Source organism: Odontesthes bonariensis, chromosome 9, assembly GCF_027942865.1.
Source record: "Odontesthes bonariensis isolate fOdoBon6 chromosome 9, fOdoBon6.hap1, whole genome shotgun sequence".
Lineage (NCBI taxonomy): Eukaryota > Metazoa > Chordata > Actinopteri > Atheriniformes > Atherinopsidae > Odontesthes > Odontesthes bonariensis.
In genome coordinates this window covers 10942692-10969364 of record NC_134514.1, presented here as the reverse complement: position 1 = coordinate 10969364, position 26673 = coordinate 10942692, and the positions used below count along the sequence as shown (strand labels likewise).

General features: G+C 37.6%; 1 protein-coding gene across 2 annotated transcripts in view; it reads left to right on the top strand.

Annotated features, from left to right (window-relative positions):
* The window catches only part of b3glcta (beta 3-glucosyltransferase a), a 74027-nt gene that overhangs the window by 21836 nt on the left and 25518 nt on the right, over window positions 1–26673 (top strand). For both annotated transcript variants that reach the window (XM_075473106.1, XM_075473105.1), the window contains exons 3-6: window positions 4118–4157; window positions 16990–17099; window positions 25410–25486; window positions 26022–26133. In XM_075473106.1, the coding sequence (XP_075329221.1) occupies window positions 4118–4157; window positions 16990–17099; window positions 25410–25486; window positions 26022–26133 (339 nt within the window). The remainder of the gene's footprint in view (window positions 1–4117; window positions 4158–16989; window positions 17100–25409; window positions 25487–26021; window positions 26134–26673) is intronic.

Here is a 26673-nt window from a genome sequence, read left to right as displayed (position 1 = left end):
GTACAGATCTGCTCTCTAACACAGAGCAGTGTGCTGTATTTTGCTCTGGCTACAAAGGCCACTTATGTTACTTGGATGAATATGTATTTAGGTTTGGTCTCTATTGGACAGAAACATCAAGGCATTTAATTGTGTAGGACCAAATGTACCAAATATCATTCAACTCCAACTTGTACGATGTGAGGAATTGCTTGTAGGATAAACTGAGTTCTCCGGAGGCTTTGTCAAGTTGTGATGGGATTTCCTTAGAATGATTTTTTGTTTAATTCCTAAAAAATGATTAGATGAGGATTATTAGTCAGTTAAAGTAATAGTTTGATGCAGCCCTAAGGCTTTTAGGGCCACACACACACACGCTTTTTAAAGAAAGTCATTGAAATGTAGAAAAGGGCTATGATGAAAACTTGACATCAATAGCCTGGGGATTGACATGGGACATGGGAAGCAGATGGTCCAAGTTATCAAGTTATCAATTCACAACACATTAAGAAATTTTGTGTTTAAAAAAAAACAAGTTATGTTTGTCGGGATGATATTTAATTCTTAAGCAGCTCATTAACTCTGGAAGCATCCACAAAATGAAGCTGACCTTTCAGGTTTCTTTTTACATGTCGAATTTCAGAAAATCCTGCAACTTTCAATCACTCTTGCTGTCAGTGAACAGAAAGCTAATATGACCCGACGGGTCACTCACATCAATGAAACATCTGTGCTCTTGGGAACAGAGAGAAGGAACAGATCTGAGTATGTGAAGAGCTTCCAAATCAAAGGGAGGAATCAAGGAGTGGTCATTGTGGGTGCCCTTGATTACGTAGCATTCATATTAAGTAGGCTGAACATCTTTCTTGGGGAGTTTACACATGTAGATGTTGGCTGTGTGTAGCTGCCCCACTGTGTTGTTTCTTCTTAGGTTAAACATGAGGACCAATCTTTCTGTCGACATTAGGATTCTGATGCCCCAGATCAAAAGCATGAAACCAACCCCTTCAGATGGACAGTGTAGACTCATAACAATTTCATTTTAACACCCATGGGTATCTGATTCCCCCTTCAAATGGCTGACAGCCTGCTGTCAGATGGAATTATGAAGAATGTTACCTGAGTGCAGACACACAGAAAGTCAAAAAGAGCCAAGTTCTGAGCGGAGACATTAATCCCTAAGTAATAGTGAAAATTATATGAGACCTGATTTGAGTTCACTCTGCTGCAGAATATTAGATCATTTATCAGAGAAGGATTTGTAGCCCTTGTGTCGCACCCAACTGCAAGAATTTTATGAAGTATCACCAAGGACCTGGGTTTAAAAATGACTTTAGGAAAGAACTAATAAGTATCTCCTTGTCCATATAAATCTGATATTCATTCATCTTGCTGACACATGGGTTGTAGATTTAGCTTTTTAATGAAAAAGTTGTCTGGTGTCATGAAACCTTTGCAGAAATAGAGTTCACGTTATCAAAACATGGCTAGTTAAATCTAAAATTAGTGTGTTTTTGTATATATTCACTTAAGGAATTTTACAGTCTCCTCCTGAGATCTTCAAGGGTTTGATCTTATCTTATGCTATTGTTTCTTTCTCCTCAGTGAAATGGAAGCTTCAGGGAGGCTGAAACCATATTCTGATTCAGTATCTGTTGATACTATGTGTGTTTTTGACATTGAGCAATTTGCTTTAATTGATATAAAAAATAAAAAAAATTCCACACCAAAGCATATTTGTTATATTTTTCATTAAATTGATAGCATTTCCATTTTGTCTTTTTATGCCCAAAATATTAAAACGTAACATGGGGAACGCAAATGCACCTGCTGTAATAAGCATTTTACATGTAATATACATTATAATTAGCTTTTATGGCAACACTAAGGAAGAAATTTGAAATAAGCTCAGGATGTTATTACCTTTCAAAAGATTTTACTTCTGAGCACAATTTTGTTCCTCCTTTCTCTTTATAGATTGTGTTTTTAGGGTTTTAGATACACTGATAACAAGCTAAATGAGAAACATTTCAGGATATTTTCAGTCACATCTACAGTACCCTGTGGCTTAATAGTACATTGTCAAGAGAAAAAATAAATGTCAATGTGAAAAAGTCTTAAGCAGGTGTTCAGACATGAAATTAGCATTGCATTATGAAGCACACAGTGATGCAAGAAGCATATGCAGGTGACAGGATAAAATACAATCTAAGAAGTCCACGTTGAGGAATGCATCTGTGTTTGAAGGCTAAACCCAGCAAAACAAAACAGCAATTCATAATCCATACAATCCTGGAAAATACTCACAGCACCAATTATTTCATCTACCATCACAGAAATCGCTGCAAAAGGCAAAAAGGAATGTGCCAAAAATGAGCATGGGCATGACAAGCCTTGCTGGATGCTGATGTGTTGGAAAAGCCTGTGCCAGGTTCATCTTATTTGCCAGGTGACCCACTGTTTTGTTGCTGGAGGCAGCTGCAGAGCCTGCACTGTGCCAAAAGAGTATTCAAACTGAAATGAATAAGGAGGCTTGTTTTTTCCAGACTCAACACAGCTCATAACAGAAAAATAGACAGAATGTTATAAACCGATATATAATGGTGTTGGAATGTCTATAGTTTGGCGAGATATTGAGATTTTTCATTAAAGCCTCCTTGAAACTTGTCACCATACAATAAAGTCAAAATTAGTGTCACACATCCTCGTATAAGAAAATTAGCATAAATGTTCTCCCACTGTACAGCCAGTATTATTGGGTATGTTTCACAGAGCAGTTAAATCACTTTTGCTTGGCAGACACAGTACTTTGGTTTACGGTTTCCTCCCTGCTGGAGAGTCGAGTGGTGCTGGAGGACACGGGTGAACAACCACAGCCTTTCCTCTGCCAAAATTACAGCATTTTCTGTGCTTAATTTGCTTTATGATTATTTGCCTTAGGTTTTTGAGTAGCTTCCCTTCTGTAATGGCCCGTTATAAAATCTCCTCAGCTTGAAAATACATTTATATGAGAGTAATTATCTGATGTTGAGGCATTTCTCTTGTCTTATGAGCTGGAGAAGGCACCCTGATTTCTTTTTCTGTTCAGCTATGAAAATGTCTGATGTGATGAGACAGAGACCTTGTGTGCATGATTAATGCCACCGAGTCCAATTAAGCTCATCTAACCACTGAATCAAATCACTCTGATATGATATTGTAAAACTCCGGGGGAAGAATTGTGTGGTTGGAGAACTTCACATGAATGATTGCTGTTAATATATTTCTGTGAAGTGACTGAACTTATTGTTTCTCTATGTCATTGATGCTTGTCAAAATATGTCAAATGTGCCCTACAAAAAAAAGAAGAAACAGAGAAATCATGTCTTGTCATGACAGTAACAATGAATGTGATTTTAAAAAATGGCAAAATTAATAGGTTGCTTATTTTTATGAAAATTGGTCTTCTAAATTAGCTGAAATATATTCAAGCTGATTGACTCAACTGCCATCAAACTACTGTGATTACCACCAACTCCTGTACCACACCCACTGAGAGTAAATTTATGACTTAGTTAAGCTCCCTGAAGCCTGCGACAGCTCGCCAGTGAAATGATTGTTAGTCTAGAGGAAGTCATAAATCAAACTCAGTTTGTCATTATCTATTAATACTGTGCCACTCTCGCTCTGGAGCTATGGAAGCAATGAGAAGTTGCACGTTCTTGGTTTCTTCCAACACTGAAAGATTTCCTCTGAAAGTCTGAGGTGGAAAATGCTTCCTCAAAGTTTTCCTGGCTTGTGATGGATTTGCTCATCCTTCCGTGGTCTGCAGTGTGCGCTGACAGCTCTGGAGGTGGAACTGTGCCTTAATTGAGCTGAATACTCACAGATTAAATGCTGCAGGCACAAAACCCACACAATTAGGAAGGACTAATGACGTGGGGTATCACCCATTATTTCTCCAAATAAGCCATAGGGGATTCTTTACTTAGTACCATTAATTCTTCATTAGTGATTAGAAAGAGAAAATAGAGTATTTAGCTGAAAATCAGCATCGTTGCTCAGGCCATTTTGTGTTGTTAAAACAAAAGTGCATGTATTAGGGTCATTTTTGAAGACATTTTATCTGAATTATTAAAAAGTCTCTCTGTCTTTTCAGAGCCAAGATGAGACGAGAGTCCTTCACAACAATCAACTGGGTAAGTGTTATTTTTCATTTTAATTAACAGGAAAAGTAAGGCAGTAAGAAATAAACTGTAAAGTAATATTCTGTGTAAGTGGAATGCTGATGCTTAGTGAAGAAAAAAGCAGCTGCCAAAAGATGATGAAGGAAAATTTCAGGACATGGCTACATTATCTTTTGCTCCAGGCTTAATCTTTTTTTTTTTGTTTTTTTTAAACCAGGAGCAAAAGATAATGTAGCCATGTCCTGAAATTTTCCTTCATCATCTTTAGGCATCACTGAATTAGAATATGCGGGTAGAGAAGATGGATAAATGGATGGATGGATGTCTTTAGCTTGAAAAGAGGAGAAGATCCAAATGAACCCAGGTTAAACTAGAGGAGGAGCTGTCTCCTGAAGCGGCTGATGAGTCAGAACCACCTCAGATGGGGAGGCTTATGGACTCTTAAGTTAGCAAGCAGAGCTCAGTGGTTCTTAAACGTTTATTGCAAACAGAAGCATCTCAGAGGCACACCTATCCATAATTTTATAGCAGTGGCGGAGGGAATTTTATTTTTCTCAAGTTGGAACACTTCAGTTGTGGCAGCTGAGTCGAAAAGTTAACGACAAATCATAAAAAGATGGTAAACTAACTTAATATGCACAGTGTGAATAGTTGAAAAATGAGCAGAAGCTGAGCCAGCAGAGCAGAAATGATCATAGATAGGATACACAAGAGTTTATTCAGCATGTCGATGAGTGCACGAGGCTCAGGTGGGGTTAGAGGTGGAAAATAAGATTAATAACAAAGCTGAATGAGAAGCCAGATTGCTCTCACTTTATTCTTATTTCCTTTATGCGAATCTTTCCAGATCATAAACAGGCCTCTGCTTCCCTCTGTAAAGGGTAACTTCAACACAACATATAATATGCTGGGTGCACATAATTTACTATCCTTTATATTTAATGTTACACTAAAAACCTACCTAATCGGTGAGTCATTAACTGTCATTAATGATGTGATGATGGGACCTCATGTTTGATTGAAGATCTTTTCCACTATCAACTAGGATCTTACCAAAATGTTCTTTAACTATTTTAGAATCTCTCTATCTTGAATTTTTATTTTACACATTATATTATAGCTACACTATAGAAATTTGTGTTTCTTCTCTAATGGAGCCTGATGTTTCATTACCCAGAAACAATACTGTGTATATATATATATACACATTACAAAACAATACGTATACTGTATATATATTGTTTTGTTCTAAAAATTGCAAAAACATGTATTTTTCGACATAATTAATCACAGTTAGCCTTGTTTGAAAGCATATGATTTAAGATGTTTAAAATGATAATAGGGATAATGTCTATTGATTGCCCCTTATTTGATAATCTTTATTTTATATCTAGCAAATATGTTGATACCCGTTGTGTTTAATTATGTTTTTTGTTTGTTTGTTGTCACCAGCAGAGATCTGCATCACTGCGTTTGGCATTTCAGATCAGTCTTTATTAGTGCAGCGAATTTGCAATCTTGTGTAACATTTAGAGAGATGAACTATGACTGAGTGTTTTTGTGAGGGAGTTGTATGTTGTAAAAATTAAAAACTAATTGTTTTTTGGTTAGATCATGAATAGTAAAAGAAAACAATTAAAATGGGCTTTTGTCTGATCTCTACCTTGAGAAAAATAAACAGAGAGTTTCTCTGATTTCATACAAATAGGCCCATCTCTTTATTGATTTGACAGCAGCTGGGAATTTCATAAGTAGAGCAAATAAAAATTTCTCATGCATGCCATTCATGCTTCAGGGGGCTCATACAATCACCATCTGAAAGCGATTTTTCAGGAGCCTACAGTGGAGTTTGGAGCCCGTTTCCTGGACCTCTGCCTATTCATTCAACTAGGTCACAGCAGACACAGAAGCACACAAAAGCAACTTCATAATGCTCTCATTTGGGAGCTCAAACAAGAGGAAATGCAAACAGACAGATATCTAAAAAAACTAAAAATGTAGCTGTAGTAACTGCCACTACCATAGTTTTTACCTTTGTTACAGCAAAGAGGCAAAGCCTGCCTGCAAAGAATGTTGTTTGTGGGCAAGAATTTAAAAGAGGAAAGGAAGACCTATTGTTGTCTTCACAATACAGGAGAACATTTAAATGTCAAACTGGCATGTTATTTTCAAAAGAGCTTGTGACTTTTAAGAACATATAAGAACAAATCACTCAATCTGTCCTTAGAGGTCAGGACAGGGCAGGGCAGGGCAGGGCAGGGCAGGGCAGGGCAGGGCAGGGCAGGGCAGGGCAAAGTTTGGGCATTTGTGGTCAAAATATTTTTCTTGTGAGTCATTACGTGAGACAAAAAATTACCTGATTTCCAATTTTCCAAGTGACCTGATGACACATTTTTTTAGTATTTCAAAGACTTTTTTAATTCATGACAAAAAGAAAAATAAGTTGTGAAGCAATAGTTTGGGTAACTTAACACCCTTTGATCTACTATCACAGCTTAAAAACACTTTATGAAGGAAGATAAGTCTTTCAGCTCTCGTTGGGGCCATTTTCACCCATTCATGCATCAAAATGCTTCTAACTCTCTGGGATTCTTGGGCACATTGCTATCTTAAGATCCATCCATAAATTTTTAACGAGATTATTTTTAAGTGACATACGAGGGATGCAAGAGCTGGTTTTTAAGGAGTATTAAGGGGCATTGTCCTGTTGTAAAAGCCATTATTTTTTATCATTGGCTTTTTGAGCAGTGATATGATATCTGCCCTCGGAATTTGCTGGATCCATTCTTCTTTTTAAACAAGCCTGTCCACCCCTTACTTAACGGTTGCAGAGGTGTTATTTTCATGAATTCCACAACCTTTTTTTCACGCTAAACCCAGATCTTAACTAAACCATTAAAATGTTCATTAAAACTTCATTAAAACCATCCTTTGTGGCTTTGCGGGTATCAGTTATTTGAATTTTCAGATTTCTGGGCAGCTGCCAGTTGGTTTGAGGAGTCAGAATATTTTTTACAGCTACAATATTTAAACAGTCTGTAGCTCTAACAAGGTAATTAAAGTCTGACACTTTGGTTAAAATTCTCTGAGCTTAAATATTTTGCATGGTGCTGTCCTTTCTTCTATTTCACAGTAAAATTGTAAAAAAAAAAAAGGAAAAAAGAAACCCATTGCACTGATCTTTCTTAAGATTTCTTGTTCTTCTTTTGGAGTGTCTTTTGGAGATCAGGTAATCTTCTACATTTCAATACTACTATATCTTAAAAACAAAGAAAAAGCATCCATATTCAGTTCCATATATTTCTTTTTAAAATGCGGCATGCTTTATCTTAGCAACACTAATAGTTGACACTTTGGAGAACATATGCAAACTAAATGCCTGACGAGAAGAAATTGTTCAACCCGGCCACAATATAATGATAATGGTACTTTGTTCAGATATGACTGCTAAAACATGCTTGTATGCATACTCTCCATCAGTCTTCGGGGACTTATATAACATACTCTTACAGTCAACAAATGTAATCAGAAATGCTTTAAATCAGATTTGTGCGAACTTTCACAAATGTTCTGTTAGTTGACAAGAGCCCTTTTTTACACTGATATGACATTGCGTTTTTTATTTGTCTTTCTTCTTCCAGTCTGTGTGTGTGAGAGGATATTTCCCAATTGTATGGCAATACAAAAAGCATTAAGCATCATCATAATCTAGAATTTGTCTCGCCTGCGCAATTCACTCACTTCATTCCCAGTCTAATATTCTCAAGAGGAAACAGATAACATTTTGTTTTGTATGCAGAGTGTCACACTCGAGAAGTTACAGACATGAATAGTAATACATTTTTAAAACATTTTTAATTAAAACAGAAGATCGTTACACATCAAGCCTGCTGTTCTGTTTGTGCTGCGCTCGGAATAGAGAGGTTTTTCTAATTGTTTATAGGAGGTAGATTTTGACTAAAATCTAGTTTGGCATCCATTCGGACCATTTTTGTTATTGTCCTCACTGATTGCATGTCATATCTGTACTGCTTTACTTGTAGGCAGTTGAGCTTTCAGTTTTAAATTGTCAGTGTAGTTTCAGTCACAAATTGTCTGGCTTTTTAACATTTCTAAGACTTGATTTTTGCCGCTTGTTTCTAAAAGATACTGTACCCCCTCCAAAAAAAACCAAAAAACATTCAGATTTTGTTGGTCAGATTTAGTCTTTCTCCACTAATGAGAGGACAATGATCTGTAGCTCATGAATAAAACAGAAGAGTGTTAATTAATTAGAATGAAATGCTACATTCTCTATTCTTCATGGAATAGAAGTAACTTCTTGTATGTGTAGGCAGAATTACATTATGGTCTAGTGATGCTACAGTGGTAAATTTTTGCTTTTCCAGCATTTATTGTATTCACACCCAGTATCTGTGATTCTTGCAATGAGTCTTAAAGATGTAACACTAGACATGAATCCATGTTATTGGACTGTAGAGAGCATGGAACCAACAAGGGGCCATATGCATAAATGTGTGTTGATTAATGACTAAAACTGCATGTACATACAAAGACAAACATGTGAACATTTACGCATTCTTTTCTCCCATATATGACGTCATATGTACATGTGGTTCTTGTTTGTAAATCTCAATCATTGTGGCACGATGTACATGTGCATGAACCTAATTTCCACTCCCTTGATTTGTCATTTGCATATCAAGACTTCCTGCACCACAACTAAATGTGCAGGATAATGAGAGACAGAGTAAACAGTTTAGCCATTTTCAAACTGAGACATTTTATAACTGAAGCAAAGAAAATGGAAATATGTTTTCTTTGATGGTTTTAGTTCTGTGATCTCAAACAGAACAAAAACTGCTGAATTAAAAAGTAACAATCTGGAGCGTCGGGTAGCTCAGCTGGTTGAGCAGACATCCCATATGCAGAGGCTGAAACTCTTCAATGCAGCTGTTCAAAGTTCGAGTCCCAGCTCCAGGCGCTTTGCTGCATGTCCTCCCCCACTCTCTCTATCCTCATTTTCTGTCGAGCAAGTTTCCATTAAAGGCCAATCATGCCAAAAAATCCTTAAAAAACAAGCTATTAGCTCTGTAAGTTCAGAACAGTGGACTTTGCTGGGGAAATCCGCATCAGCTCACATATCATGTCAGGGCTGTGGCAGAGAAGTGGCCACTCCTGTCTCTCTGCCTGTACAGTACAGTGTGTGAAGGTGATCAGGAGGGAGACATAGATGTACACAGGGATATTGATATGTTTGCCTTTTTCTTAAAGACAATTTTGTGCCAGAAAATTATGAAGGTCTCGAAATACTTGTTTTCTTTTTGAGGTCTCATTAAAGAGGTTTTGAGAGCCATTATTTATGACACACAGATTTAGTTATTTATATGCTGCACATTTGCCGTAAATAACAGTATAATGTGAAAACTAATGATAAGAAGTAAAATCAAGAAAAAAAAATCTCTATCAGACTGAGCAAGCTCTGTTAAACAGTCTGCAGTTTGTTTTTATTTTTAATGATCTCATTTTGTTTCCACTTCATATCAAGGTTAGATTGCTATTTTGAAAAAGTGTACGCATGATCTGGGTAAGGCTTGCTGTGTGCACATTCTCACCAGACATTTAGTCTCTATAAGGATACGGATACAAATGTAGATACATGGTTTTTGTGTGTACGCATTTGATGCATCTGGTTGCGAGAGTTGAAGAGTTGATCCTTTATACAAATGAATAACATTAGTGTTATTCATTTGTATGCCTCCACAATGCCTCTGATAGAAAGAGGCATTGTGCCTCACCAAAAGTTATACAGTAATAGTAAATATTTATCTTTGAGTTTTGTTGTATTACATTTACATTGTTTACTGTTAAAACAAAACTTGCTGTCTGAAACACCCAGTTTTAGCTCTCGTCTCCTGTTGGGGTCAGGTGATTGATCAAAAATGGCTTCTTGCAAAGCAGGTGCCCATTTGTTGCTTGAGGTGTGCCAGACAAGCCATTAAGAAAATAGTTTGCAAATCTGTTTCGTGGTGATGTCATTACATGAAGAAAGAAAAGCCTGGACTTCAACACAGGCGTTTGAGGAGAATTTGGGACAGAATAGCCGGAGTTTGGTGTGGCGTTTTGCATGCACCAAAAGCTGTATAATACACTGAAAGTATGGGGAAAAGAACATGATATGACCTCTTTAAATATACCACAGCAGTGAAGTTATTCTAGAATTTTAAATCAGATCATCACGATAGCAATAAAAAACATTTGGAGCAGTTGCTCAGAGCCAGCTTCTTTAGATTAGAGTTATACACATTGTATTGTCAAAAAGACACAATGTTCACAATATCTTTGCTGAACTTTTTGCATACTTATGTTCCCTCTTTCCACTTTTCTTTCGAGTGCCTGGTTGCTTGGCTGTGACAAATCTCTGCTGCGTCTACTTTTTGCTAATATAACCATAAATACAGCCGAAGACTTTATTTTCCAATGTCAAATAACAACACACAACCATCCTTACAAATCTTGGAAACAACGGCAGCATATATTGGCATAAGGGCCATGATATCATGCATCTCACCCAAAATTCAACGTTTTAAAAACAAGATAGAATCTAATTTATTTCCAAGTGGTGGTTTCATTCTGTTTCCTCTCTTCCAATAGTATTATGGATAATAGATGGGCTCCGTAAGCAAGACCTGGAATCTTTTTAGAATTAACTGCCCGAACTTCCTGAATTATTGATACTAAGTGAGGTTTAAGGGTTCATTTCAGCACTCATTAGTCTTCAGTGGTGCTGTCCATGGAGTCATGAACTCTACAGAACCCTAATGACTGTAATTATCACAGGTTGGAGGCTTGTTTGTTTCTTTTTATTTTTTATATGTTTATCTGCTGTGTTTTTGTGTTCATACTTTTTATAGGGAAGTTTTTCATCTGATGCCTTTCTCCTCTTGAACACCTCTCCTGCGCAGTCTTTTTCTGTTTCCATTTCTGTCCGCTTTCTTTCTGCTGTTTTCCTCTCTGTGTTTTATTGGTAGATATTTGTGTTATTGACCTTTTCGCAGTAAGCTGAAAGTTGCATACGCCATGCTCGGTATTGATTTTGAGCAAGGCAATTAAAAGTATGTATTAACAGGAGAAGAAGGATGATAGAAAATCGTTTCACTTACCGGATGATCCATAGGCCTGTGGAACACTAGATGATTGTCGGTGAGGGAGGTAAATCATTTTTAGATCTAAATCAAACTCTCAACAGCCAAAAAAGTTGGCTGTATTGAATCTGTGCTTTCAGACTGAATTCCAAATTTATTTATGTGGACTGACTGTCTTACTTCTGTTCTGCGTGACAGTCATGGTTAGTTTGGCTGAAGACAACCACAACACGGTTTGCTCCAGTGTTCTTTGCCTCTCACATGCGCAGCTCTGGACATGAGGAAAGAAGAGATTGAGGGGAATTTTGAGGAGAGGGATAATTCTGGGCTATCTTGTCACTGGGAGTTCAATCATATGAGTCACTGGAGTGAAGCAGGTTTTACACTGGCACAATCAGTTGCTGAATTGGCACTAGGGCTGCTGAGTATGGAAATGAGATATTGACATCCTCTGTCATCTCTGCCTATGTGCATGCAAAGAAGAACTGTAGATATGTCATGAGTTTCATTGTTCCCACGACACTCTAATGGCCTCATCCACAGAATCTTAGCTTTCAGAAAACTTTTGTCGTGGAAATTGCTCTACTGATCAGCTTTCTGTCTGCAGACTCCTCATTTGTCTTTCAGAATACTGAACTGGATTTCAAATAGTTTGAACATGTTCACTGTCTACTGCCTTACCGTGACATGTGTGCTTATTGAGTTGTGGGGATAGAGATATTCCAGGCTGAAATAAAACGTTCCTGTGACAGTTCCAGTGACTAAACACACCTGCTCTGTGGCACTGATGGAGGCGGCAGAGCTGCAGGACTCCCTAGAGGTCAGTGTGCTCTTAGCTCTTCTTGCACTTGGCAACATCTGCAATCTGCTCCAAGGAAGTGTCACTATTGATTTGTGTCGGTGAGATGACAACACCGCAAGGCCAGCGGCCAGGCCACCACAGAGTCCGACCCGACATGCACTTACCTCGGAATACAATCACATTTTACATCAGCCTCGGATCTTTAATCTGTTTTATCCACTGCCCTCTTGCAGTGTATATGTGTAGATATTGAAACAATGAATGAACGCTAGAAATCTGCATTTTAAGCAGAGTTTGCCATGGACCAGATGATGACGCCCCTTAAAGTAGGTTTGTGCATTGAGAAAAGCAACAGATAAGAGAGAAGGGAGGAAGAGGCATTCTGTTTCTCATTCCATCCAATATATTTCAAAGATGATTCAGATTTTTAATTTTTTTTTCCTTGTGGAACAGTCCCAGAGGGATGCTGAACTTAGGGGGGGATAAATGAGCACTGCACTCATGCTTTCAACTTCTATCGACCTGGCGAAATAAAATCATTTGCTCTGAGGGGACTGGGGTTTCGGCTGCATCTCCTCAAGAATCTACAATCTCTTTCACTGAAGGTACATTACTTACTGCTAAGAGAGGTATCCTTGGATGATTTTACTCAGGGGCTAAAAAGAGGCCTTTTGTCCCTTCCTTGGTGCTTGGTGATAATTAATATTTCCATAAAATAATAAGATGAGAAAAAAATATATTCCTTATTTCCACCTTTATCAGTTATGAAACATAACTACTGCTGCTTGCACTTAAACCTTTTCTTTTGTGACAACTATTAAACAGGGTGTGTAAGTGAGCATTTAACCAAGTGTTAAAAAGAGAAATAATCTTTTTTAAACAGATAAAATGAGAAAGAGGGAAAGAGTTTTACATCTGTGTTAAAAGCGTTGCAGGGCTGTTTATAATATGCAAAAGCTCTTGGCGAGGAGCTCACAAATGCTGACATGCTGTTATCCATCGGTTTAATTTTTACCATATCCCCTTCTTACTTCTAATGGAAATGTCATTATTTTAATAAGCATTGCATCAACTCAGGTACTGGGTGAATTGAAGTTCATTTTTTACTGGGTCTAACTGCCAACAAAGCATTCATATAATTTCTGCGACACACGTGCTTAGCAATTACAGGGACCAAGTACATTTCCAAGTGCTTCTCAGTCTGTAGCAAAACGGAGATCTCAGATAAGAAAAGTAACAATAGCCACCATTGATCTGCACTGGCAGGGAAATAAGTCAATAACAGTCCTCCAGGAGTAGATACAATTTTCATCGCCTGTTTCAAGAGTGCTTTGCCAGGTTTCAGTCAACGTTTAGTTTATGTGACACTTTTCAAACAAGAGTCATTCAAAATGTTTAGACAATAAAAATGATAGAAATATGATCATTTAAAGCAAATTTTAAAAAATCTACAACATAAATGTATACTAAAATGCATATAGCAAAACAATAAAAGGAAATGTAAGTTACACATTAGAAATGATTGATGGAAATAACATTTCTAAAAAAGAATCCTCAATTTGACAAAATATATTTTTATGATTGCTTGATGTGAAGTGGAGCCTTTTTAACACTACATCAGAACTGAATCAGCTCTGACATGCTGAATCAGGAGTCTATTACATCAATGGTCTAATGAGCTATCAGTTGTTTCTAGTTCTTGAGAATAAACATGAACAATACTCGCTGACATGAACGAATAAACATGTTAAATTGAAAAAAATCCCAGAAGAGTTCTTTCTAATTCTCCATCTGTTTTGTTTTGTGTCCGTAACAAAGCTATGTGTAATGTAGCCTATATTGCCTCATGCTGCCAAGGCTATGAAGATAGATTTATTGGCTTTTGACAGAAGCATGCCCGATGCACATTTTCTATGAAGCATCATAGCCAAAGTTGCCCCACAACTGCATGGAAACATCACTATTAAATGGCCTGTGGGAGCAATGCATTCTCAGAATGCATTGTTAGCATAACTATTCATGTCTGTGTCACACACATTTAGACAGGTTTCTTCCTAATATGCAAGTTCACACATTTTTTTTCTCTAAAACGTAATAATGATCAATCCATGATTTTAACTGACTTGACATCACATTTACAACAAAAAAACTGGTAAAATTCCAAACAGCAAATTGACAGCATTTGTGCTGTGTGCAGCTCAGAAAGGTAGCAAAAGACAATACAGTGTGGGCTCCAATATGTACTCTCTGCTCCAAATTGTTTTTGAAGCTGGGATTATAGTCGCAACAGTCCTTCAGTCATGCTTGGCTCACTGCAATTTCTTTCCAAAACAGTCGGTGTTGCCACTGAGACATTGTTACCCGAACACCATGGGAAAAGCTTTAAAACGAAACATAACTACACAGTTTCCAGTCATTTTTATTGTTTTTTTTAACATTTACAATAGTTATGCTTTCTTGAGTTATGATGGGTCTACAGATGCCTGTAGAGACGGACCCGCTCACACACTCTTCCCTGCGGCTCTTCTTGTTTTCCACATGTGGCCCTTCAGCACATGATAGATATTGGGGGCGCTAGGGCAAGACAGGCATGTATAAACAAAGTTAAGACTCTTAAAAAATTGCCCCAGTGGCTTCATTTGAACTTCGTAGAGTATTCTCAGAGAGCAAATCCACTAAAGGCCTGATACCATTGCTCTGCCCTTGGAACAATCTCTTCTAAGAGGACCTTAAATGTCACCCATTTTTCAAATAGCAAACAATAACTGCAGTTCATGTCAAGGACCATAATTAGTAACCACTCGTAACATCCAACCACTGACCCTTCTTCTAGGAACCACATCATCTCCTATAGCTTAATTACCACACTCCCATCACTAATAACCTTTTGCAATGCTTTTCCAATCCGTGATTTCTTTTTTCGAATCTATCTTTGTCTCAGCCTGGAGCCATTAATGTACTGCCTCACACATTCAGTAAAACTAACTTTGTAGCTGTGTTGGTGTAAAAGCCTTTGTTTTACATCCTTTTATAAGTACAAGTAGATGTAGCAGTTGTATTGTTTCACTGCCATGAATATCAATAGTGCACAAAGGTGATTTTGCAGGACTCTGGGATGACAGAGGTGGCAGAAGAAGGGAACTAAAACAGGATTTTTACTTTTCCCTTTTGGCCTCTTTGATGATTAATCGAAAGCCATTAGTAGGAGTCGAATCCAGTGAATTCAGTTCTAATTAGTTTCTTTTTTTTTTTTAACTTCTCTAGCTCCTTTGCTGCAACATAGGGTATGCATTATCTCCACAATGAGAAATTGGCAAACTCCTTATCTGATTTTTGCCTAGTGTCCTCCTCCAGCTGGTATTGCTGTACTGTGCAGTATCAAGAGGCTGGTGCCTCACCTGGGGCCTTGAGAAGCACAGCTTTTTGTGAAACTCAATGCAGACACACGCACACACAGTGTTGTTCATTTAGCGAGCTCAGCAAGAGGACATTTAGAGGTGATGTTGTGGTATCCTCACTAAGCTTGGCTCTCTATAGTTGTTAGATCTGTTGGGAGATGGACATGCTGAGATTTAGGAAGTAATTTCTCCACTTGCCAGGACTCAAGGATCAATGGGATCTTTGTTGTTAGTTTGTCAAAGGAGATACACACCCACCAACCCTTAATTAAGGAGATTTGACAAAGATACTGTCCTATGATAAAATGGCAATCCTTGACCCCAACACTAGTATCTGAACCCAGGGTGGCAGTGGGTTCAAGTAGTGTAATTGAAGCAAAGGGAATCCATCTTATCTTGCTGTTGTCAGCACTCTCCCTTCCTCGTTCTCCACAACTCCAAAGAGAATACTGTAGACTTGCCAGCACTGACTGCTACCTATTTATGTTTTGAAACATTAAAACACTCACACTTTTGTCGGCACCTTGGGAACATTTCTTACAGTGATTAAAATGTATGACATTGTATATTCTTTATAACCATGTTCTGTTCAAATATTCAAGTAACTAATTAACAATTTTAAAGGAGCTGAATTTATTACAAAAGCCTTGTGCATCCAGTTACTGATTTTCTGAGCTACTGGTCCTAACAAGAAAACTGGCACAACCCTGATAACTCCCAGCTCGCAGCTCTAAAACTCTAAAAGCTTTTCTGTCATCACAAGTCATTCCAGCCAGGTTCTGCAGACTTTATTTTGATCTAAGGGACAGCTCACAGGATTTAAGAGTTGTCAGATGTAATTGTACAGAGCCAAAGACAAAATGACACTTTTTTTTTTTTCATTCCTTGCCTCTGGTCCTTTGGTCTTGTTTTGTACTGGTTGTGAGAGCCATAGGGTTTATGTGGACTTGTTTGTACAGCCAATGTCATTCTTCACTGATCTGTGTCATTATTACAGCCCTGTAAATAGATTTCACATGAGAAATACCTGCAGCAAGCTGAGTCACTGACAAAGATGGAATCCAAACGTGTTCTGAACATTAAAGCGGCCTGTATTAGAAGGTTTTAAACATAAATAATTGAGCTGATAGCTCCTTGTTTAGCTTGTGCTTAACATTACAGTAATAACACTGAGTTTTACTGATATTGCAGCTGTGTCACTGAGCCAGAAGTGGACAGCTGGGCTGTGTCAACCTATTTGGCTGTTACTGCGCCTCAGAGAAATGCTCTTCTGACTGCTAATCTTTGATTAGTAAAACAGTCTGGGCTGTGACATTTACATATTCTCTCTCAAGTCAATTAAGCTCTTGATGTGGTGGGTTATTATCAACAGGCCAATAATGGAGATTAGCCGGACTGTGGCTCTTATCCTGTCTTGCTCTTGGAAGGTCATCGATTGCCATGATGCTTTTTCACTATATGTGAGCATTCTCACATCTCTGTCCTTTATGTTCCTCCAGACCTTCGGGAGATAGTGTTTGTCATCCAGAGTCAAAGCAACTCTTTCCATGCGAGGCAGGCGGAAAGTCGGAGAGCAGAATTACTCAAGCAAGCACTCAGTCTCAGAGAGGTAAGATTCATGCCACTCTTCACTGATGCACACATACTCTTTTTTTGGCCCGCAATGAGCACATGAAAACTCTTATACAATATGTATTTTAGAATAATATTCCCTGTTATAGTTCTTGTAGAATGTTTATCAGGGTGCTAGCGCAAGTCTTGAAAGTCTTAATAAGTATGGAATTTTGAAGCACTGTTTTCCAGACCTTGAAAAGTCTTGAATTTTGTGTGAAAGTCTTAATAAAATATGGAAAATAAATGTATGGTAGAATTTTACAGTATGCTCAAAGGCATTGTGAAATGAGAAATAGGAAGGTAGGCTAATATTCAGTTCCTTGGACAGAAAACTTGAATTTGAGATGATACCATGTAAAACTTTATGTAAATATATACATTAAAAACTAAATCAATTAAAATTTTCAGTGATAGCATGAAGAATTATTCATTGTTCCATCTACTTCCATCGTTTCAACGTAAAGTAGATTTAAGTTTGAAATTTGAAAGTACCCCGCCTCTCGCCCAATGACAGCTGGGATAGACTCTAGCCCCCCTGCGACCCTATAGTTGGATTAAGCGGGTACAGAAAATGGATGGATGGATGCAATATGAAAGTGTAGTTTAAATAGGCAGCAGTCTCATCTCCATGTGTGTTACTTATAATTTTGTGAAGTTGTGCCTCTGACAGCTACAGATGATAAAGAGTCTGAATGGGACACTGAATGGGCCACTGAGATGGCAATAACACTGTAAGTGCTATGCCCAGCTGTTGACATTGGACGTGGAGTGTTGCTGACCTCAAATGTCTTTAATATCACTGACACATAATTTATAGACTAGCAGAGTACAGGAATGACGGGAACGTGCTTGTCATGGGGACTGAGGTCTTTGAGGTAGTTAAACAACTCCTTGGTGAGAGTGTCTGCAGCTTTCCATGTTGACATGTCTTTGCAGAGTTAGGTTGAGGTCAGGAACAGTCTCTCTGGCGTGACGGACTGAGTTGGTGCCTTCCTTTTTTTATTTTTTATTTCTTTTTTTTTTTAGTTGGGGGAATCGCAGCCCTCAGACTTCATTTGAGGGTCTGTCCAAAGGTACTGGGAATGAGAAGAACGTCTGCGTGCTGCTCTATGTCACATATGATGTTCATACATTCTATAGAGACAGAATATCTGGGCCCAGCCATAGTGCAGGTCAGAAAAGCATGTTTGTGTTTTTTTGCAGATGATGCAATATTTTTGGTTTCATTAGCTGGTGACCTTAGGCTTACACTGCAATGGTTTGTAGTTGAGTGGATGTGAATTTGCACCTTTAACTCTGCAGCAATGACTCTCGGGCAGAAAAGTGTGGAGGACTCCATGTCTTTGGGATCTTGTTTATGAGTGGGGGACAAGTGGAGCAGGATTTATCTCTGCAGTAAATAGTCAGAGAAAGGTGGACCAGTAGGCAAAGATGTCTTTTTACTGGTTGATCTACGTACTGCATTTCCCTATTCTCACAAATGGCCAAGCACTGGCATCACTGATTGAAATTTAAATGAGCTACCTCCAAAGTGATTTTTGGCTGAACCTTTGTGATAGAGGGAGGAAGGGGTGCTGTCTAGGACGCCTCACCTAGTGAGGAGTTTTGGGTATGTCCTGTGGAGAAGAAGCCTCAGGGCAGAGCAATGAAACATTGGAGATATTATGTCTCTCAATTGGTTTGGAAAAGGCTTTTTTGTAAGTCTTGGCTTTTCATAGATTCTGTGGTGAGAGTTTGAAGCTTTGCTGTTCAGTAAAAGTTGCTTTCATTTCAGTCCTTTCTTTTTTTCACTAAGCATATTACAAAGACAGAAAGCACATTTACAAGATAAAAAATCTCTTTCTTTTTACATCAATCTATCTAGAGCCAGATAAAATGTAGTGCAATGCATGACTATTATATTCCATTTGGGTGAATGAATAGTTGCAGCATCACTAATGTCTGCATTACTGAAGATTACCGGAACAACTGCATTCTGTATTCAATGTGTCAAGAAGTTTTTTTTTTTTTTTTTTTTTTGGACTGGCTTAGATTTGTCATTGATTTATCACAATATGTGCAGTTGTTGTTGTACCAAACTTAAAAATGTGTCATTATTTTTCTGCTTGTCATTTTGAACATTATCTCAGAATATTCTTAGTTTACCATATCACATTAAAATGTGTTAATAACCAACCAGCAAAACATGAATGCCTTTAAAGAATACAAGTGTATGAAATAGGGTCTCGCAGTTGTGAACATAATTATATTCCTTGCTCTAAGGCACTGAAGTGTGTTTCCATGGAAGGCACTGATTGACAGCTCTTCCACAATCTCAAATGAACTGTGCTAACCTGGCGAATTGACCTGAGACTATTTTAACAAAACCAAACTACAAAATACAAAAGCACCCAACAGATTGTAAAGGCATTTTAAGAAACAGTTTTACAGTTTTAATTATGTCACAAGCCCTGAATAAGGCGGGTTACTTCGTGCTTTTGAGTGAGACTATATATTTTTTTCTGTTTTCTTTTTTTAGGAATATTCTACATAGCCTGTCATGTAAACGTTTTACTTTACAGCCATGGACTAAGCTACCAATGGTAAACAAAGCACGTCAGGCAATTTACATGCATTGTTAAGCTTATACTGTTGATAATCTGGCACCAGCTGTTGGCAGTATGAAGGCCAGGAAGGGAGACAAACCCTTCGGCCATGTTCACTGATAAAAACGGTTTAATCCTAGCTGTCTATCATTAAAGAGTGTAAAACTACCAAGCGTAAAATGGTCTCTACAGAGGAGGTTGTTGGTGGTCATCCTCCGCTCTTTATCCATGTGTATATATAAAAAATCAATCAACTGTGAGTAACTCCAATTTTATGATAGTGTGTGTATTTCCCTAAAACTCACAGTGCATTATAATGAAATTTAAATGAGCCTAAGCTGTTCTGCAAGTTTTGGCATCCAGGGCGGATCCATTTGGAGGACAATGGCATAGTTGGGTGGTTTTAATGCTAACACTCTGTAGATTATAGTGTTGGGAAATGGCCAGTTTAAGAATGGCTCTATTGTGTCAACCAGCCATGATTACTGGCGTGCCGAAAAATAGCTATATTTGTATATAAATTATCTTTCAACATGCGTACTGTGTTTTTGAAAAAGAAACTATATTTCCTTTATTTAGACTTTGAATGCTATTGCCTTAGCATTTAAATTTAAATTATCACCGCGGTGTCTTTTTTTGTTGCCTTTTTATCTAAGCACAACCCTGAAATCCTGCAGTCTGCCTCAAGCAATACAATATCCATTTAAGGAGATAAGAATGAAAGTCTACTTTTCATTTCTGTTTGGCCACAGTTTGGAAACATTCTATGTGCATTCTAATTAGTAGTGATGTAGTCAGATTGTAGAAGAGCTAAGATTTGTCATAAATGTCATAAATGTTTAGTTTAGATTACACAGACATACCACATGGAGAATGTCTGGCATTTTAACATCTGTTCTGTTACATGTAATCACAAACTAATTCATAGAAATATAGGCAGCTGCTCAAAGAGATGGCACTAAAGTCTTTTCAAAAGTATATTCCACTCAAAGATTTGTATTCTTGGTGCACTCAAAGAATCGGGGAAAAAAATACATTTTGGCTCAGGTTTACCAACCAAGTACTCAATAAGGTAATACTGTACTAGCACTGGAGCTGCAAAGACCTCAAAATGTTTCATTTCTGAAGAGCAGAAATCTTTTAGAGTTCAGTCGAGTACTGGCTCTACTTGGAGGAGGATTCTGAATTTAGAAAGTATTGGAATTCCTATAAATTGAAAAGCAAGATGAAGAACAGAAAATTGAAGGGAAGATATTCAAAACTTTATTCCAGCATTAAAATTTTACATGTTAATGCTACAACTGAAGTTAATACGGGGGCATAAACATTTGAAATGTAAAATGTGACATTAATATTTTACACGTTAATTAAGAAATGAATGCACCCCATCTCATTTGACTGAATGAGTCCCACTGACCCTTCCATGACTTCTCTTTTATCTCCAAGGCACTGATAAATCTGTGCCAAACACATTAGCTCATTTTATGGCTGTTCACCACAGTAGAGGTACAATATGTTGTGCTATATTGCCAAAAAGAGGTTTTGTGCAAAGCATGTCAAGGTCCTTCAAATATCACAAAGCTTTAATATCATTAGCCTTAAGACACACAAAGGGGGGTGGTTGGTGGCGTAGTGAGTTAAGCAGCCGCCCCATGTACAGAGGCTATAGTCCTCGCTGCAGCGGGCCCCGGTTCGAGTCCTGCACCGGACGGTCCTTTGCTGCATGTCTTCCCCCTCTCTCTGCTTCCTGTCTCTCTCCAACTGTCCTGTCCATTAAAAGCATAAAAAGCCCCCCAAAAAAATATAAGACACACAAAGGAAGCATCACAATCAAAGAAAATTCTTTCTTGATAGTCTCTGTAAGAATGAAGGTTCAAATTCGGTGTTTTACGTTCGTGTCTGTCAATAGAACTGACAGAAATCTTTGGTCAGAGTCATTGATTTCGTCCTTTTTGTATAAATGGCGTCTTCTGTATTGCCATAAGAAACTGAATGTAAAATTTCAGACTATTATTACTGCTAAGTTGAATGATTCTAACCTTATCAGTGGCAGGAATCTATATGAACAATCAGTATACCTGTCTCTGAGTCATTTTCTCCTACGGCAGAAGGTTCTGCGATATCCACAGATTTAAACACACAGAAACTTGTGTACTCTGTGTCCACTCACTGCCCATGTTTCTACAGTCTGACATTCTGCCTTCTGGAAAACTTATCATATTTAATCAGTATTTTAAGTCTATGTTTAAATTAAACAGAAACGCACAATCTACAAAGTGATGAGATTAAACTAAAACCTTTAACATCAGTAATAAAATGCAGTTAGTTTCTGCAGGCGGTCACGTCTATCACTAGGATTCTAACAGCTTGTGTGTCCAAAAAGCCACTGTAAGAAAAATATTAAAACATAAGATATAGGCTCTTGAGTTAAACATTTTTCAGTGGCTTGGCTCAGCCAGTTGTCATTTTTGAAAGGAGGTGATTGCTGATAGGGTTCGGAGAGGGGGCTTTTGTAAAAGCTTGCGTTCCTTAATTAAAACAAGGTTTTAATGACCCTCACCTTCTTCCTAGACAGCCTTGTACATAACTTGAATAGAAGAAACCTTTGTCCTTTTCACATAGCTTCTTGCAAACGCTCTTTTTTTAAGTAATTCATAATCATCTAACTCTAGGATCAACATTGTTTTTAAGTAACAGCAATGGTGTGAATATCGGGTAAAGAGCAGTTTAATAAAACATGCAAAGTGTCATTTTGTAACTCTTTAAGATCAAACTCATAGCTAATTGGGTTAGAGCAAACACATTTCAGCTGATTAATTGGGATTAATAAGTGTAAGCATTGTCAGGGTCAAAGCTTAAATCAAACAGACAGTTGTTAGACAGAACGGCTCAGAGGACACTGTTCTCCCTGGTTTCCCGTGTGACGAGTGGACCGTGATGTAATGTACCACTGGGTCTTATGCTCTGCTGCCTTCTTATTCCTCACAGTGTGAAACGCTGGCTCTCTCAGACAATCCTCACATACCTTCTCTGTCCTGTCCTCTCAACAGAAAATTCAGCTGAAACATTTTCTTCTCATTTTTGGGGGATTAGGTGCTCTGTCTGTGTTTTGAAATGTCCTGTGTGTGTTTTCAGAGAAATGTCTCTCTTACCAACATCACTCTGCTGCTGTAACAGCAGACAGCAGCAGCAAAGCATGGCAAGAATTGAGACCTCAGCTTTTAAAAGCTTAACAGAGTTAGTGTAGGAGTGTGCATGTAAACAACTTCATTGCTACAAATTTAGAGTTAAGTAACTTGATTATTTGGCCTCTGGTACGAACTATTCCTCTCACAACATGAATTTGAGGATAATATTGGGCATAATAATTGTTTTTGTTGATTAATATAAGTGACTAAATATATATATCTATATCATTTTTCTACAATTAGTCAATTCTGTTCAAGCCATTATCTTACTTGTTACGTAATGTTAATGACAACATAAAATAACACATGTTTCAATGTTGAATCATTCAAACGACAATCAAACATTGTCGTAATGATGTATAAAGCCGAATGAAGCATGAAGAAATGTCATGAAAATCCATTGTAACTGGTACAAACAAATCTCATGTTATGTTCATGATCTTTGTGTGATGGTATCTTTCTGTCACTGCAGTCTTGACTAAATGCTGCTAGATTCTTCCCCTTCTTGTCCTCATATAGTCACAAAGTCCGACTTACAAAGCACCACATTTGTGGGGCTTTTTGCTGTAACATCTTCCCTCTGGGTATCCATTGTTTGATCAGTTACTCTGCTCTTGCACTATTATCATGATCAATTATGTTGATGTAATTAAGAAGTTAATGTCGTCTTTATTTTAATATTCTCATTTTCTTAAAAACTGTTCATCGAAACGACTTCAAACTCAACACCAGCCGCTGAAACACTGTTACACTGTGTGTTTGTGCATGTCCAACTGAATTCATTAGAAGGTCTTTCACACCATCAAATGCACAATATTTTGTCCGGTCTCCCCTTTTCACACCACTTTAAAGTACTGTTTCAGGATTAAGACTTGGTTGTAGGGTTACGGTTTATGTACTGTAAGAGTTGAGGCCAGCATTTTAGTTGTAACGGTTAAGGTTAATGTAAATGGGAAAATATTGCATCTTTTCAACAAATTAACTCCCAAAGATAGCTAAAGTAGAATGGATAAGCAGTTGTTGGGGAATATATCAATAAACACAAACATAGATTGTTTTAAAGGCAGTGGCATAGACTCACATTAGCATGGAATGATAAGGTATTAATTAACTTTTCTGCTAAAAGAGTTGCAGTTCTAAGTCACAGAATCTCTGTATGTGTATCAGCTGGATTGTATCAGAAATTTTACTCAAAAATGAACCACCAGTTGTTTTGTTTCTTCATCAGGGGATTGATATGATGTTTCCAATGGGAACGGGCCTGGATCAATAATGCCCTTTTAATAAAACTATAATATTTGCATTAGCTTTGCCCCTCTGCAGAATTAAACTGACCATTGTCTGTCTCATTGCCCCATCTAGAATTGCACTTTCTTTTTAAGCACTAAATGAATAACCCTTTTCTTTCTGTGAATTTATTAAACAGCTGTAACATGACCAGCAAGCATAAGGATTCCACACTGTGTTTAAAGTACCTTCATATATTTCATCTTCTGACCTGCCACTGTGATCTTAACCAAAGTCATTTTAATGGCTGAGCTGTTTCGCACAATTTCAAACATCCCAAATAGAAATAATTGGAAACAAAAACGGTCACAGCAGGGTGAATGCAGCAGTTTGTATCTTCCTCTGGAGAGTAACTATTTTCTATGTTTCTATTAGATTTTCAGAGTTTCAGTTTTGTTTCTTAAATACAATTACATTTTTAGTAGTGACATGAATGCTAATATAGGCTTACCTAAGTAAAAATAAAAAAAACAGAAACTCGGAAACAGTAAAAATAACATATTTTGATATACTAAGGCTTTAAGGTTCTGTACATTTTTAAATTCTCTTTGTTTAATATATGTAATTTATATCCGCATAAATGTCAGACTCTCCTGCCCCAGTGATTGAATTAATTTGATTGATTATGTCATTTCTATTAAAGTAACCACCATATTGAGAAAATACAACCGCAGCTTCTCTTTCCAGAAACAGCCATTATTACTTTGGACAATTTACTTGTACAGAGCACAATGTGTACTGTTTTCATGCAAACTACTTTCTAACAAGGAAATTGCCCCGATGTCCACTTTTTGCAGCATGGACTGTGACCCTAACGCCACATGAAAAAAAGGCTCCTCCCCACATTTGTCTTCTTTTGAGAAGAATAAGATATTTTCATATATAATATACATAATTTGTCCTCAAGGCTCACGCACACGCCTGCAAGCCATCGGTTTGCTCCCAACAGGCTCTGTGTTCACAAATGAGAGTAGAAAACAACAGCTGTGCACAGCGGGAGAAAAAAGCATCATTTTGCAAAACTCTGAGCCCTAATGCACTGATTTGAAAGAATTTTTCAATAATTTCCTGGGAAAAGCTTCTCCCAGAACTAGTTTAGCAGAATTGATTAAGTTACTGGACACTTTCTGTTAACGTCAGGTCCACCCTAGGGTTCTTCAAAAGTTGCTACAATCATCTTTACTTTTGTGTAGCTATCATGCAGTTTCTAAAAACAATCTCTGGTTTGTGTGTTGCATCTTTCAGAAACCACCAGTGGTGTTGCTTCTTCACAGTTTGTCTGAAAATGAGGGGGATTGGAGTATCCTTCCTTTGCTGCCTTAGTAAGTATCCCTGAACTATTGAGGTGAGATGAGCATGTGATTAACAAAAGATCTACCTACCTATCATCTGTAGGTAAGGGTCCATAATGTGAACAAAATGTTGAATAGATTTAAAAGTTGTTATGTTTGGCACATTTTCTGAGAAGTCATTACTAACACAGTAATTATTATTCGATTGCTTCACATTTAGAAAAAAATTGCCTTCTTAATGTGTCTTGGAGTATGACAATAAGCCTATTAGTGCAGTTAATCAGTGCTGTGAACAGCATGATAATACATTAGCTACAGCTGTCTGCATGCTTCTTAAGACTCAAATATGTGTCCATGCATCATTGAGGATTTGTCTAATAATCATCCATAGCAAAGATTTAAGACTTAGATCATTAAAATATCAGCAAATCATTATGTACACATTCTTTGCTGCCCCCTCTTTAATTTCTGTCCATATTTACTCTGGAATAAAACATTGTGTCTCCTCGTTTTATCATTTTACTCTACTTTTGATGATGCTTTATTTTTGTATATGTGTCCTCAGCTTCTCCCGCTCATTTGGAAAAAACTCATCCTGGATTGTATTTCTTGAGGAAGAAACAAATGTGAGGATGGCTACTCTTGTCCAAGTCCTGGCAAAATTTGATAGAAATAAAGTAAGCATACGTTACTCCAAGTTTGTCAGTGAAACAATGCTTTCTGTTTCAGGATCCAGCTTTTCATTGCCTCAATTAAGAGATAGTGTATCAGGTTGACTCCTGATCCTTTGCAGCTGTCAAGCTTCACTGAGCTCCACCAGCTCACAGCGTTGCCTGTCACTCACATCACTTCAGTCTCAACTCAAGACTTAATCGAAGCCCTTTAGCTCCATTCATGATGTCATTTTGGTTCTATATGGGTTTTAGATGTCATAACGAAAGTTTATGGTTTTCTGACAGAAAAGAAAAAGGTCTCTCTAGGGCTCGTCACAATATGCTTCTTATTCTGTATTATTTCATCAGTGGATTTTTTAAATTTTCCAAATCACTGGCCCTTTTTCTGTTTAATCTTGATGCTCAGCTTATTTTCTTTTCTTTTTCATTTCCCATCGCACTTGTTCCGAAATTTAAAAAGAAGCTAATGTATGTAATGTAATGACTACACTACAACATTAAGCTTACAGGGGGAAAAAATCCTTACTTCTGTCAGCAGCCAGA